Genomic DNA, 15539 nt, shown 5'->3' with positions numbered 1-15539 from the left:
TTTAGAACAGCAAAGCAGCACAGAAGTGCGAGCAAACTGGCTTTTAGTGTAAACCGCCCCTCGAGGCAGGTTGCTGCTGGCCAGAGCAGCAGTCTGCAGGGCGCGGCCTGTCTACGGCCGCCCGTGCTGGACGAGTCTCTGATCCGAGAACAGACCAAAGTGGACCACTTCTGGGGTGAGTTGTCTGCGGTGTGGTTATTGCTCAGATTGTTCGGGAAGGAGGGAGGTCATGGCCAGTGGAGCCCCATAAGGTCGGGGTTTTGCTCAGGCTCACAAAGCCCACGCAGGAAGCTGCATAGAATGTGTCACAGTCTGCTGGTCAGGTAGCACGCGGAGAGCTGCTGGTCAAACGCGTCACTCGTGAGCACTGGCCGTCCGTGAGCAGTGAACTCAGGCTCCCTGGCCTCAGCAGCGGGCAGGCAGTGTTTGTGAGCCATTGGACAGCACCCAGGGTGGACACAGGGACTGAGCTGACTTGCCTGAAGGCAGCCATAGGGCGACCCCACTCCTGCAAGGAATGGCATGCTTTGGGCGGCAGCTTTGATGGGCGCAGAGCCGTGCTGTGTCCCCTCGGAGTCCTGGTCGGCCTCAGCAGACGGAAGCCCCAGGCTTTTGTTCCAGGAGTTATGTGCCGCTCGAGGGAGCAAGGCAGCGAGCAGGGGGGTGGGAGGTTGCCGTGTCTGAGAAACGGCTGGTCCCGCAAACCTTGCCTGCATGCTGCATCCTTAGCACGGGCAGTGTGCGCGTGTGGGTGCATGTATGCATTTTCGTCAATGTCCTTCCACCTCCGTCAAAAGAGGGTGTGTGTGTATTGGAGAAATTGCCATGAATGTTAGGCGTTTAGGAAGTAAATATTGACCAGCGCCATAACGCTGAGTCGTTAACCATTGTGACCTTTACTTTTTTGAGTGGGCTTTGCTCTGTTTTGATCATTTGAGCTCAATTGCAAAAATATGTGTGTGTTTTAGGTCTTGATGATGATGGAGATCTTAAAGGTAATGACTCAGTCCTTTTTCTGCCCTATGTTTTAAGATAGAGTGTGAGGGCCCACAGGTTGTGAGCAACAGGGCCCCTCTGCTTTTTGAAACCTTCAGGTGGCAATAAAGCTGTCGTTCAGGGAAATGGCAAGGTGGCCGCAGACGCAGCCTGGAGCAACGGCTACACCTGCAGGGCCTGCACCCTGCTGTCCGAGCGCCAGGACACGCTCCCCGCGCACGGCGCCTCCTCCAGGGTCTACTCAAGGGACAGGAGTCAGAAACGTAAGTCCTGCTCGCTTGTTTAAGTGGTAGGAAAAGATTCCACGTCTCCTCTTACAAACCTGGTATCACAGGCCTCAGCATCTGCACTTTGTCTGTCATAGACTTGAACTCAAAATCATCCTGTAAAAGTTTAAGAAATGCACCAAAAAGTAGCTGTGCTCCTTCTCATCCTCTTTCAACTTACATTTTTTTAAAAATATATTTTGATTGATTTCAGAGAGGGAGAAAGTGATCAGCTGCCTCCTAGCCACCCCACACTGGGGATTGAGCCCGCAACCCGGGCATGTGCCCTGACCAGGAATTGAACCATGACCTCCTGGTTCATGGGCTGACGCTCAACCATTGAGCCACACCAGTCGGGCCATCCACTTACATTTCATGTGGTTAGTGTTTCTGTCCCAGGAGTGTCTGAATGTCTAAAGTTGCACTTAGATGAAGCTGCTGGGACTGTGCAGTCACTTTCAGACACATGTGCACCCACGGAGCAGCTCCACGGGGTGCTTTCGCCTCCTGCCAGAGGGGCTCATGCCAGTGGGAGTGAGGACGCAGTGCCTGGTCTCCAGATTCGTGATTGAGGGAGCTTCATTTCGGGGACAGCTCAGCCCTGGCCTGTTGGGGTGGCAGCTTCATTTCCTGGCCTGCGGGCAGGCACGGCACTCGCAGCAGGTGCTGGAGCATGGAGGCCCTGGGAGGCTCTGGAGCTGTGTGACTGTTGGAACTGCTGCGGCCTCCGCAGGCCGGGCTGCGGGGCTGCCTCCTGCCCCAGAGCTGCAGGCCTCCCTCCAGGTTCCGTCGTGTGGCTGAGATGCCCCTGCTGGCTCGGGCCCTCCACACCAGCCCAACCTTCTGCCTGTGGTCCCTGCTCACATGCTCGTGGGAGGCTGGGGAGCCCCGGGCTGAAACTGCATCGCCTCATGTCCGAGTCCTTGCTCCCGTGCGCTCAGTTTGAGTGTGGGTCAGCCTGCAGGGCTGGAGCCACACCTGGCAGGTGACCAGGTGGGGACGGAAGGTGCCAGGAGGGCAGGGCCATGTTGAGCGCGAGTGTGCTCAGTTAACATTCCTCAGGTGACTGTGGACGTAATGGACGCTGGTACCAGGACTTCAGAGGTCCTGTCACAGCTCTGACGCTTGTGGTTGTGTCTGCTGTGGCGGTAGGGATGCACTAGGAAAGCAGAAAGGGGAGGGGAGGGCAGTTGTAACGGATGACTTCCTTTCTAACATAGCGTCGCATCGAACCTGGGTTGGCCACGTGGAGCCCGCATCCCAAGCAGTCCCTCTGCTGCGGGCTCTGCCCCAGTGTCCCGGCCCTCCTGGCAGCACTGCCTGTCCCCACCCTGCAGGCTGCCACACTGAGGCCCAGCTGTGCAACCTGCTGGGTGATGGAGCTTGGGGCTGGCCGTGGGCATCTTGCCTGCAGGTGCCGTCCCCGGAATCCCATTGACCCGGTCACTGTCCCACTGCGGCTCTAGGAGGCTCCCAGCCCATAGACTTGCCAGTTCTTCATATTTTCATACTTGAAACATTTTTCAATCTGACGGGTGAAAATTGGGACTTTGGTGTTTTTTATCAGGGAGACTGATCCTGCGTTACCTCTTAATAAATGGCTCTGCTGTCCAGCCTCTGTTCAGAGTGCAGGCAGCAGAACAAGGCTCTTGTCCAAGTGCCAGCCCCCAGGGTCGACTGCTTCACGAAGCCGTTTGCAAAAAAAAGCTCTACTTCTCCTTCTTTAAAATGACTCCAACCCTGTCGCCCCCAGCTGCTGCCTCCTGCCCGTAGTCTGAGTCACTGAGGCTTCTGCCTAGGCCCTAGGGCAAGTGCGAGCTGAGGTTCAGAGCCTCCCCGCAGACCGGGTGGTCTCCAGTGGTCGGTGCTCACCCGCCTCCGTGACGTGAAGAAGCTTTTCCAGGAATAAAGGTTTCTAGCAACTGAACCTTGTAGGGTATCCCCCCACGCGTGTTAGGGTCACAGAGGCAAAGTGTCAGAGGTCACATCGTGTGTCCTGGAGCTCGGGCACTAATCGAGGTGCAGCGCTCCGTGAGTGCCCAGCTGCCTCCAAAGGCCACGCCTCTGTCTCGTCATCCCCTCGAGTGCTGTGGCAAGGACCTGAGGTGCGCGGGCCCACCTGGCATCCGTCCTCCAGGCAGCAGGGCAGGAGGTGGGCGGGCGGTCAGGTGGGGAGTGGTTACTGCAGGGCCTGAGCCCGTGTGTGAGCAGCACTGGGTGAGGTGAGCTCAGACGGGGTCTTGTGTGAAGATTGCCGGAGAGAGATTCGTGGCGGCAGCTCTGACTTGTCGTCGCCTTCCCCAGTGGTTGTCTGGTGTCCATTCGCAAAGCGATTCTGGTTTGCCTGACACGAATGGTTTGGCTCTGGTCGGGGAGGAAATGCTGGCTTTGTGGGAGGCGATTAACTGTGTCCACGGTTTTTTGATAGGCGGTGCGTCTCTCTACGTGGATAGGATTCTGTGGCTGGCCACGTACACTTCGTCATCCTTTTCATCATTCTTAGTGCAACTTTTTCGAGTGGTTTTAATGAAGCTCAATTATGAATCAGAAAATTCCAAATTGAAAAGCTATGAATCAAAAGATCGTGAATCAGAAAGCTATAAGTCAGAAAGCCATGACTCACAAGGTACTTCAATACATTTTTTCTCTTTTTTCCACCAAATAATGCTTTCGAGGTGGAGAAAGCGCTCTTTTTCCCAGCGCGGCGCGCACGCTTCTGCTCGCACGGTCTCGGGGCGGACTCTCGTGGCTCAGGCTTTCCTCTGGGAGCTGACGGAGGGGTCCTGTCTTCTGTGTGTGGCTGTTTTCTGCCAGTTGACCAGTGTTTAAACATTTTTAAGTCACTTTTTTAGAATCCTCATGGGAGGATATGCTTATGGATTTATTTTCGTTTTTAGAGAGAGGGGTAGTGGGGAGGAGAGGGGTGAGACATCGATCGGTTGCCTCCGGCATGTGCCCTGACTTGGAATCGAACCCCCACCCTTTGGGTGTATGGGAGGACGCTCCAACCACCTGAGCCACACGGCCAGGGCTTTAAGTGACCTTTCCAATAAAAATTTAATATGCTCAGTTTCTGATTCTCTTTTAAAGCAAAAACAATTTATTTGAATGGCATTTAGAACGATGTTTGGATGCGTTCAAGCAGCCCCTGTGCGTTGTGTTGTGGGCGTACTGTTTAGCCAGCGGGGCCTGAAACTCTCTTCCTGTCTCCTGTGCTCCTGCCTGAGCGAGCCACCAGCTGTGCTGAGCCGGTGGCCGCACGTGCGCTCTGCCTGGCCGGCTCCTTGGGCCTAGGAGGCGTTGGAACGCGGAGCTTTCTAAGCCTCTTTTGCGTGTGTTGCAGCTCGTTCCGATCCCTGTGGGAGGAGGACAGTAAAAGAGTTTCTCAGAGAGGACGGTGACCTCAGTGTAAATGGGGAGTCGTGTAAGTATGGCCTCGTCTCGCACCCTGCTCTTGGGTGATTCCCAGGTTGCACGCAGGCCCCTGACGCTGGGGCATCACTCCGTGAACTCGCGCCTCCCTGGGTGGGTGGGGTGGCCAGAGCTGCTGCTTAATCCTTAACAATAGAAGCCAGTGCCACCAGGTTCATTTGCTTTGTCTTTTCTCTTTTTCATAATCGAGTTTCCTACTTTTTCAAACTGCCATTGTTGTGCACAGTTTTCGAATGGACAAGGTTTGCATATTAACTGCTTGTCACCACCACCCACAGGCAATGACTGTCGGGGGACGGGCACGGAGCACCTCGAAACCCACACAGCCACCCTCCTGCGGTCCCCCAGGACAGAGAGGGCAGCAGGGACCGCGCAGCCCACCCTGTCTCGTGCAGGTTGTCTCTCACTCTCTTCCATTTTTGTCATGTTCTCCACAAATGCCTGTTGTTCCTTGTCCACATTTGGAATTCAGATGCCCATTAAAAAAGGACAGGGTTTGAGTTAACTTTGGTTTAAAATATGGAGACTATCTCTGTTGCAGACTTATTTGTAAGTGTGTTTAGTGTGAATTAAATGAATGATGAAAGAACTTACTTGAGGTTTAATTAAAGGTTTAGCTCAGCGATGGCTGTCTGCCCCTCCCCGGGCAGCAGGGAGATTTACACAGAGTTAGGTGTCCGGTTTGTACCTGTAAGTTTCTTGGTAAAGGGGCACCTTTTAAGGGGAGCCCTTTTTTTTTTTTTTTTTTTAAAGCTGAGCTTCAAAAATAGTTGTCAACTGTTAATTAATAAACATAAAGCAGTCGACTTTCAAAACCCTCTTAAACCATATTTCTTTGTATATCAGCCATGTCGGAATTACTTAATAGTTTCAGGAATCGGCACGCACATGCTAATAGGAGTGGATAACTCGGCAGTCACTCTTAAAAACCAAGCAGAATGGCTCGCTCAGGGGTGTCGTGTGTGATGTGCACTGAGACGGGGCGCTGTGTGCTTGCTTCTCGCACCCGTGGCCGCTGCACTCCAGAGCCCTCCCGCTGGGCAGCATTGGCCCATTGGTGTCCATCTGGTCCTGAGTGGTCCTGTCTCAGCTGAGCGTGTTCACTGGTGTCTGCGGGGTTTTACATACCTCTCTCCGTGTGAATCCGCGGACACCGCCGCCAGCCTGCGGGCAGCTGCCCCGCCATGGCGTCCGCGGGCAGGAGGGAGGGAGGCATTCCCACAGCAGCCTCGTCTGAGTTCATGCCAGTGCCTTGCTTGGATGCTTTGTTTTTGTTTTTCTGGAGAAGGGAGTTGATTCCTCAGGAGAATTGGGGTAAAACCAGACTAGCAGGTGTGTCCTGCCGTGTGGTCGCTGTGGAGAGCTGCTGCTCTGGGGTCTCGTGTGTGAGTGTGCCCCCCGCACGCGTCTGTCTGCCACAGGTCACGTCGCGGAGCGGGCGCTGCGGAGGATCGGAGCTGCAGCGCGGTCTGTGTCGCAGGCCGTGTGGTCGGCCCTCTGGTTGGCCGCGGCGGCTCCAGGTGGTTATGCTGGCTGGCTTTGTGCTCACACTCTCCCAGGCTGGGCCGCTAACACCCAGTGAAACGACTCCCCTAACCAGAGGACACCCCACGCTTGGCCCGTGCTTGCTCCTCCTGTGGAGCGCTTCCTTCTGGGCTTGGTGCATGGGCTCTGTCCTCAGTGTCCGGTGCTGGGAGGGTCTGGCCGCCTGGTTTGGCTGTCACTGAGATGCATGCTCTGTGTCCCCTCCCAGTCGTGTCTGGTGTGCTGACGAGCACTCTGTGTGGCTGCAGCCTGTGCTGTCCGTGTTGGAGCATGTGGATTCCTGCTGTGCTGACCAGCACCCCTTAACATACCTGCTCCTGAACTGCAACCCCTCAACTTCCCAAACGTCTGTCCATCAATTTCCCGGTGCTCCCAGCTTGGCCGTCACTAAAGCGGTTCGCTTAGGAGCCTGGCTTTCCTAAGAACGCTCCCGGGACTGTCTGGTGTTATCCTCTTTCAGGGAAGGCAGCCTCTGGCGTGTTCTGGTGGCTGGGGAGCGGATGGTACCAGTTCGTGACTTTGATTTCTTGGCTGAACGTGTTTCTTCTTACAAGGTAAGGAAACTGACATCACATCCGCTTTGTGTTTTAAAGAACTGATTTTGTGCCCTAGCCAGTTTGGCTCAGTGGATGGAGCTTCGGCCTGTAGACCGAAGGGTCCCGGGTTCGATTCCAGTCAAGGCTCCTCCCCGGCCTGGGCCCTGGTCAGGGTGCCTGCAGGAGGCAACCCATCAATGTGTTTCTCTCTGTCTTCCCCTCTCTCTTCTCTCTCTAAAAGATCAATGAAAAAATATCCTTGGGTGAGGATTAACAAAAAACAAACTGATTTTGTGCTAATTGTAGGACATCATTTGGTCTATTGTTTTATAATGATTTAGCTTATATTTATAGTCTTATAGTATGGTATGTTAATGCCCCGCATTCACCTGTCACTTCATGTTTTACGAAATGCTTTCATGTTCTTAAGGGAGGGTCCCTCAGGGAGGAGGCCCTGTCAGTGCTGGGTCAGCTCCCACGGCCCCGGTTACCTCGGGCCCATGAGTGAGGCACCCCCACCCCCCGTGCTCCCAGCGTGACCTGTGTGTGCTTGTTGACCTGGGCCCAAGCCACCACTTAGAGGCAGGGCTCCTGCAGTGGAGACACACCTGGTGGGAAACTGTAACTGCATTTCTAACCTGTGGGCTCCCCTCATGGGACCTGGGGGCAGGAGGGGAGGTGTCACCGGGAGAGATCAAGTGAACGGGGACCCCTGCCTTGTGCTTCCTCACGGCAAATGTTGTCCTTATTCCTAGGTGCCTTCGGAATATTTGCAAGGTTCTCATCGTGCTCATTCCACTACTCCTCTTCCTCGGTGAGTAAGATGTGACCGCGTTCCCTGGGAGGGCCACTGCACACCACCTGGAGGCGCTGAGTGAGCATCGGGCATCGGTGCCCCTTGTGGGAGGCGGTGTGCCTGTGCCGACCGCGACCGCGTGGTTTTCTCTCCTTCAAGGTGCCGGCCTTTCCTTACGAGGCCAGGACGGCTTCCTCTCCCTCCTGCCTGTGTTCAACTGGACACACACCCTCAGAACACAGAGGGTGGATGACCCCAAAGACATGTTCACACCTGATACTTCTCACCTGAGCCAGCCTCCAGAGGTAACCAGTTAAAGGCCTCCACTGGCATTGCAGGTGCAGGGGTGCCCTGTTTTAGGAAATGCTTTTAAATATCAAGCTCCTTAAATGCTCTGAAATAGTACAAGTAATGCACCTGTAAAGTTGCCTCCTAGTTCAGTAAATTTCATTGAAGAATAATAGTGTTCATTACTTTGGGAAATGTAGAAAGTACAGAGAAGAAAATGAAAACCACCACTAGCTTGCCATGTAAGGAAATTCACCAATGGGCATTTTTGCATATTTTCCTTTCATGTATTTGTGTGCATTATAGTTAACATTTTGCCGTAATATTCTGTCTTGTAGTTTTTGTTGTTTTTTTGGGGGGAGGGGGGGTTGTTAAAGATTTTTTATTGATTTTTAGAGAGAGGGAGAGAAACATCAATGTGAGAGTGACACATCAGTGGGCTGCCTCCCGCACACCCTCTACTGGGATTGAGCCCGAAACCCGGCACATGCCTCGGCTGTGAATGAAGTGGCGACACCTTGGTGCACAGGATGGCCACAGCCACACCGGCCAGGGCTCTGCTTTGTAGCTTTGACTTACCCTGATGCTGGTTTAATGTCTCCCTCGTTTTGCTGTGGAAACGTCTCCTTCCTGGTTTAGGGTGCTGCGGAGGCGTCTCCCTGGCGTTGGATGAGTGAGGTGGAGAGGCAGGTGACCTCGCTGTCCGGACAGTGCCAGAGCCGTGACGAGAAGCTGCAAGAACTGACAGCTTCGCTCCAGAAGCTGCAAGTGCGGGTGGACCAGATGGACGACGGGGGTGCCGGGGTGTCGTCCCTGGTGACCAGCGTGGTGGGGCAGCGCTTGAAGGACCTTGGAGCCAGCGGGCTGCTGGGCTCCCAGGTAAGGCTGGGAGGCCCTCGCCGCGTTTTCTCTGGGACCAAGGTCGGGAGGACACAGCCGTGGGACCTGGTCCTGCTCTTCATTTCGGACCTTAAGAAAACCAGCATCAGTGTTGAGGAGGGTGGGCTGACGGTTCTTTCCTTGAGAATACCAAGTAAGTTAGACATGCACGTAGCTGCTCATGGCTCCACGTGGGACAGCAGCTGCTCTGCGTTGCTACGCCGCAGGGCGAGCTTGGAGTCCCACCCACAGCCTGGATCCCCGGGGCATCTAGCTGAGGCCCCTGAGTGCTCTCCCAGCACGGACGCTCCTGGCAGGGAGCTCCCAAACAAGAGGGTGGCCAGCAGGCCGCCCTTAGTGCATACGGTTCATTTGAGTTCTCCTTTGAAGAAAAAAATGACATTTAGGAAAAGAAGAATCCATTTCTCTGGTGTTGAGATTCTAGGTTTGGTTGGCTCAGTAAGCTTGGCCGTCTCCCATGGTTGCCTGAGCACTGTGGCCACGGTGGAACCCCAGCTTGTCTGCGGCGGGCAGCCACGTGGTGTCTTTTCTCCTGAGCTGCCGGCACGGTCTCGGGTCTCTGATGTGGCGGTGGAGACGAGAGCCTTGGTGGGTGGTGAGCCCTTGCGGTGCTCTGCCACGCTGTGACCAGACGCGCTCCACACTTGGGTGTTCTGTGTCGGATAACTTGCCGGGTTTATTTGACGCTTCCTTTCTCTGCCATTTGTCCTCTCATTTCTCTCCAAGGCCGACTCAGGGACCTCCCACCACCAGCAGGAATCGCGCATCTCAGACTTGGAGGCTCTTCTGGGGAAGCTGGCGGGAAAGTTGGAGGTATTCCTTCTCGTCACTGTGGCCTCGGCAACGTGCTCTCCTACATGAACGCCCACGAGGGTCGGTGCTGGCACACCCCAGCCTTGAAAGTGCCCTTTCGGGTATCGGCTGCCGTCCTTGATGGACGTGAAGAAGGCCTCTGCCAGGCCAGGGTTTCCCTGGGAGGTTCCGTGTGTTGCCATGATGCTTCATGAGCATGTCCAGCTCATGGTCCGAGGTGTCTTTCGAGGGGAGGCCTGCGCCCAGGGATCGGCCAGGGCAGGGCTGCGGACGCCAGAGGCCGACTGAGTCTGTGCCTCCTGCTTGTCACAGCCACCTCCAGAGGCACCTGTGTGCAGACGAGAAGTCAGTTTCTGGAGGGAAAGTCTGTATCTCAGATGCTGATGGAGGCAGAGGACGGAGGCCAGGTGCTGGGCTGGCACAGAGCAGGGCACAGCAGGAGGCTGTTGGCTGACCCAGCGCGAGGCAGGGCACAGCCACGACCGAGTCAGAACCGTGAGGCCCGCCCAGCAGGTGGGAGAAGGCCTGGTGCTTGAGGCAGGGCTCACCTGTCTCCTGGGCCTGAGGCTGTGAGAAGGCCTGTCCGCCTGGCGCAGAGCCCGCTCCTGCGCTTTGAGCAGACCCTGCCACCGCCCTTCGTGTGGGCGTGTGTGTTCCTGTCCTGTGCTGCCACGGAGGTGATGGCCAGGGCCCTGGGCTGGTCCGGAGCCGCGGATGTGGGACATGCACCAGCTGCTCCTGTGTGACTGCTCCTCTCTCAGTGTCTGAAAAGCAAACCCTTCCCTCCAGCCGGCAGCCCGGGCTGGGGCTGTAGGGGAGGAACCCAGGCGGCGTGGTTATACACTACCTAGGTGTGTGTAGTTAGCCACGTGGTGGCTTCATGAAAAGCCAGCATGGCATCGTGAAAACAGATGGTTTCTCGTGCTTTCTAGGCCATCCAGAAGGAATTGGAGCAGACCAAGCTGAGGACAGAGAGGTAGGAGGCTCAGATGCACCATGTTCGGCGTGTCGTGGGGCTGCCACCTGGGGTGACGAGCTCCGGAGGGGACGCAGAGCTGTGTGTCTTCCTGGGAGGGGCCTGTTGGGTCTGCTGCTCTCCTCACAGCACCCCAAGGGCAGGGCACCCTTTGCTTTGACTTGGAGTGCTTGGAGGGCCGCCCTTGGGGCGCAGATAAGCCCAGGCTCATGTCACAGTGGGGGGACTTGGTGCCTGGAGCTCTCTGGCACGTGGGCATCGAAGCTCAGCCCTTTTCCTGTGGGCAGGGCCTGCGTGTGAGACGGGCCTTTGTACCCCACTGCAGCTGGCCCCTCGGAGCAGGGCTCCGGCCTTCTAGCCGTCCCTCTGCCGCCCAAACAGCCTGGTGCCTCAGCAGGTCCTGGGCTCCTCACTGCGCCCCGTGCGTCCCTCTACAGCCAGCCCTCCCCCGAGCCCTCGGACACTGGACTCCCCTTCTCACTCTTCACTCCTTAGTTTCATCACACAAGTCCCTTCCCCGCCCTCTAGTTTGTCTAAATACAATACCTTCACCCTTCGTTGCTCAGTGATTCCTGAGGCTCAACTGGGGACCTTGTCCCCTCTGGCTGCTGTGTCTGGCCTGAGGTCGGGCTGGACCCGTGTGCTGTGTGTGTCTGTGTCTGTGTCTGGCCGGCGATCGGCCGCATCAGCACACGTGGGGCAGGTGCACCCTTGGGGAGGGGGACCCTCAGGGACCCGGCCCGAGTGTGTGAAGCTCCTGTGCATGAGGCGCAGGCTGACGTCACCCCTGTGTCTGGGGCCGTGCTTCTCCCGAGTTCACTGAGCCTGTTCTCCCCCCACCCCGACCGCCAGCACGCCCGGGCAGGAGCAGCACCTGCTGTCCATGGTGGCGCAGCTGGAGCGCGAGCTGGAGCACCTGAGGTCAGACATGGCAGCGTGGCAGCCTCTGAGGAGCAGCTGTGAGGAGGCCCACATGGTCCTCGGAAAGGTCAGCCTCCTCCGATCCTACATCGCGGGGTTGTAGCGAGTAGAGCGCCTGCTTCCGCGGCTGCCCGGGCGCTGTTCTGTACACGAGTGTGCGGAGCAGTAACGCCTGTGGGCGTTGGAAACAGTGACGTTTAAAGTGCTCTGTGCCCCTCACCCGGGGGCCTCAGTGCTGGGTGGGCGAGGGGTGGCGCCTCCTCCTCGGCCTGAGGCACAGGCTCCACTATGCTGTGCCCCCTCCCACTCCTGTTCTCTGATCTACTCCAGCCTGTCTGGAGGGACTCTTCCATTTAACTGAAGGGGGAAATCACTGGCCGGCGTGGCTCAGTAGTTCAGCGCAGCCTATGAACAGGAGTTCAGGGTTTGATTTCCACTCAGGGCACATGCCCAGGTTGGGGGCTCGATCCCCAGTCGGGGGCATGCAGGAGGCAGCCGATCAATGATTCTCGCTCATCCTTGATGTTTCTATCTCTCTCCCTTCCTCTCTGAAGTCAATAAAAACATATTAAGGCGGGGTGGTGGTGTGGTGGTGGTGTGGCATTTCCATGATGGACGTGAAGAGCTGGGGGACACTGCCATCGTATCTAAGGTGAGGGGCATACGGAGCCGCAGTGATTTCTCGTCTGTGTCCTCGTGATTTTATAAGGTCGATGCCCAAGTCCGAGAGACAGTCAGACTCCTGCTTTCCGGCGACCAGCAGGACGGCTCCCTGGACTGGCTGCTGCAGAAGCTGTCTGCGCAGTTTGTCAGCAAGGGCGACCTGCAGGCTCTGTTGCGAGAGCTGGAGCTGCAGATACTGAAGAACATCACCCACCACATTTCTGTGACAAGGCAGGGGCCAACCTCTGAAGCCATCATGGCCGCGGTGACCTCGGAGGGGACTTCTGGGATCACAGAAGCGGTAGGTGGAGAGGGAGGGAGGTGACACTGTGACGAGGGCGATGAGGGCCGGGTCCTGCACATCGGGACGGGCGGTGACAGGGTGGGTGCTCAGCCAGGGAGGTGCAGAGGTCGTGGGTGCCCAGGTGGCACTGCTGCTGGGGAGGACTACTCTGCCAACCTCTGTCCCAGAGTCCGGTTGCCTGGAGCCGCACACCTGCGGTCGAGTCTCCCATCACACAGAACCGGGCCGCAGTGCCTGCTCTGAACCTGCGTGGCCACCTCTGTGCACCAGGGGCTGGGGCGGTGGGAGCCCTGTGGGCAGGTTGGGCGCCTTCCCATGCCCGCCCGTGGCCCCGCCCGGGTGCAGGCTGCAGTTTGGATTTCCCCAACATCCCCATGCCTGTCGTCCGCAACACAGCTACTGACAGTGCTCTCCCTGAAACGCCGGGCCTCCGCGCCTGCCGCTAACACGTAGCCTTGTCTCCCCTCCCCTGGGTCCCCTCCTGCGCTGCCTCCCCAGCAAGCTCGCATCATCGTGAACAACGCGCTCAAGCTGTATTCCCAGGACAAGACCGGCATGGTGGACTTCGCCCTGGAGTCTGGCGGTGAGTCACCTCTGGTGACTGCCAGAGGCCACTGCTGGCTGGTGCAGCCGTAGGGGCTGCCACTCCCCGTCCAGCACCAGGACTCACTCGGGCTTTCAGGCCTGGCTCTCCCCACGCACAGCGCTGTGGTGAGGCCGTCCGGTAAATCTCAGTTGGGGGGCCTTTCCGCGGCTCTAGGGCTCTTCCAGCTGTCAGGGTCCCCCCACAGTGGTTGGTTGGTTGCTGTGGTCTTGAGTGTTGTGCAGTGTGTGTGTCAGCGTTGCAGGTGGTACGTGCTTGTTGTTGTGTATCCTCGCTTGATAGGTTTTTATTGTTTTTTGAGAGAGAGGGGTGAGGGGAGAGAGAGAACATCCATGTGAGAGAGAAACATCAGTTGGTTGCCTCCCGCACGCACCCAAACGGGATGGAACCCGCAATGGCCACGGTGCTTTTTTTACGAATTGAAGGCAGCCCCAGCAGGAGGACACTCACTGTGTGGTGACCCCGCTTTTGTGGTGGTCGCCGAGGTGACCTGCACAGAGGTCAGTCACGGGCAGCAGGCAGTTTCTTCCCGCGTCTCCCAGGAGGCTGTGCTCGCGTGTGGGTGCGGGCTCCTTCCGGAACTTGGCGAGCCTCCCTCCAGCGCCTGCCTCCTGCCGGGATCGCAGTCCCCGAGACAGGTCCGCAGCCATAGGCCTGCAGCAAACTGTGGAGAGAGGCGGGGCTCCTCACCAAGTGAGGAAAGTGTGGTCTGTTTGGGCTGTGTGCCGCCTGCCTGCAGGCTCCGGACCGAGATCGCAGGCCACTGTACTGAGAAATGAGACTGTGGCTCAGGGAAGGGTTGGGGCCACGTACATGCCTTCGTCACCTGACCTCTGTGACGTTGGATCAAACACGGGAAGGTTTCTGTGAAGAAATCGTGGATGCTCGTAGGACACGAGAGAGAAAGACTGAGTGACTTCACGTCCGGTCGGTGGGGAGGTTTTGCCACCCTCTGTTTTATAGAGCATCTCGGGTTTCTGAATGTGTCATGTTAGGGATTACAGGTTTTCCTGAGAAAGGGAGGTTCTTAATGCGCTGTCATGTGTTGAAGGTTGGAGTCTGCAGGGGCGGTGGTGATCTCACGCACTGGCCGCCTGTTTAGTTTGCCTCATCCCAGCAGCGTAGGAAGGAGGGGGCCTGACCCCCCTACCCCCCAGCAGCTGGCCGTGGGCCTATTAAGTCAACCCTCTCACCCTCACGGGCCAGGTAGCAGCGGGCCTGATTGGTTTCATTATTACTCATTTAAGAACATGAGCAGCCTGGCTGGTGTAGCTCAATTGGTTGGAGTGTCCTCCCACGCACTGAAAGGTTGTGGGTTCGATTCCTAGTTAGCCCATGCCTAGGTTGTGGGTTCGATCCCTGATTGGGGTTAGGGTGGTACAGGAGGCAACCAACCCATGTTTCTCACATTGATGTTTCTCTCCTTCTTCCCCTTCCTCTCTCTAAAGTCAGTAGAAACATATCCTTGTGTGAGGGTTTTAAAAAAACCATGAACAAAAGTTTATTCACAGTTGCTGTCCCAAGAGGTGCAGGCAGGCAGGGAGCAGCCATGTTTAAGGGCCTCCCGTGTTGGCCGGTGCACACTGCGCAGCTGAAAGCAGGCACCTCCTGGCACTGGACTTGGACCAAGTGGGGCTGAGCGGGGGGCTGACCTAGAGTACCAAGGCCAGCTCCTCCCTGCGGGGCTGGCGGGCTATTCCGGAGGCGGGCTCAGACCCTGACACAGGTCGCTGCTTCCAGGGGGCAGCATCCTGAGCACTCGCTGCTCGGAGACGCATGAGACCAAGACGGCGCTCATCAGCCTGTTTGGCATCCCACTGTGGTACTTCTCCCAGTCGCCCCGCGTCGTGATCCAGGTGAGGAGCTCCGTCCGGGCCCCTGCCCGGTGGCATGTGCTTGGCGGCTGGCATACTTGGGGTGCCCATTGTGACTAACTCTGTGATGTATTTTTAGCTTTTTGTGAAGGTGTAGGGTACCTGCAGGAGTGTGTGCCCTCGTCTGTGTCCACTCAGTGAGTTTTCACACAGCGGACACATGCGGGCCAGCACCCCCAGCCCCTCTTGTCCCCTCGCCCCAAGGTTGGCTTATAACTCAGTCCCATCTTGTCTGAGGTGTGAGCTGCAGGGCCCACTGTGCGAGTCAGCTATGCCTGCTCACGCCTGAGAGAGCGGGGTGAGCACCCCCAGGCGGCACACACACAGGCCCCACGATTCCGGGCGGTGTGCCTTCCCGGGGCCTCCCTCCTGCACTGGTCTCAGGTCCCAAGGCTGCATGAGGAAGAGTGTAAAGCATCAGATACATTCGTTCGGCCTCAGGACTAAACTGCTGCCTTAACATTATAATGTTTTTGGAAGAAAATTTAAATTATTTTTTAACATGAAACATTCACGGTAGCGACCTTTCACTTAGAAACCACACACTCAGCCTGAAAGAGGTCAGGAAGGAGCTGAGCGGGGGGTGAGTGCCGTCCATGGGCAGTGCTGGCCCTGGCCCTGCCCT

At 57.0% G+C, this 15539-nt stretch overlaps 1 protein-coding gene across 5 annotated transcripts in view; it reads left to right on the top strand.

The window, feature by feature from the left end:
• Positions 1-15539, top strand: part of SUN1 (Sad1 and UNC84 domain containing 1) — a 41779-nt gene that overhangs the window by 22438 nt on the left and 3802 nt on the right. For all 5 annotated transcript variants that reach the window (XM_079770201.1, XM_079770197.1, XM_079770199.1 and 2 more), the window contains 17 exons: positions 6-175; positions 969-995; positions 1095-1259; positions 3691-3888; positions 4606-4686; positions 4973-5089; positions 6116-6214; positions 6700-6793; positions 7531-7589; positions 7731-7876; positions 8499-8738; positions 9486-9572; positions 10505-10548; positions 11401-11536; positions 12179-12433; positions 12935-13019; positions 14781-14896. In XM_079770201.1, the coding sequence (XP_079626327.1) occupies positions 6-175; positions 969-995; positions 1095-1259; positions 3691-3888; positions 4606-4686; positions 4973-5089; positions 6116-6214; positions 6700-6793; positions 7531-7589; positions 7731-7876; positions 8499-8738; positions 9486-9572; positions 10505-10548; positions 11401-11536; positions 12179-12433; positions 12935-13019; positions 14781-14896 (2119 nt within the window). The remainder of the gene's footprint in view (positions 1-5; positions 176-968; positions 996-1094; positions 1260-3690; positions 3889-4605; positions 4687-4972; positions 5090-6115; positions 6215-6699; positions 6794-7530; positions 7590-7730; positions 7877-8498; positions 8739-9485; positions 9573-10504; positions 10549-11400; positions 11537-12178; positions 12434-12934; positions 13020-14780; positions 14897-15539) is intronic.

The sequence above is a fragment of the Cnephaeus nilssonii genome, assembly GCF_951640355.1.
Source record: "Cnephaeus nilssonii genome assembly, chromosome: 5".
NCBI lineage: Eukaryota > Metazoa > Chordata > Mammalia > Chiroptera > Vespertilionidae > Cnephaeus > Cnephaeus nilssonii.
Note: the sequence above shows the minus strand (reverse complement) of the source record. Positions and strands in the feature narration are given on the sequence as shown.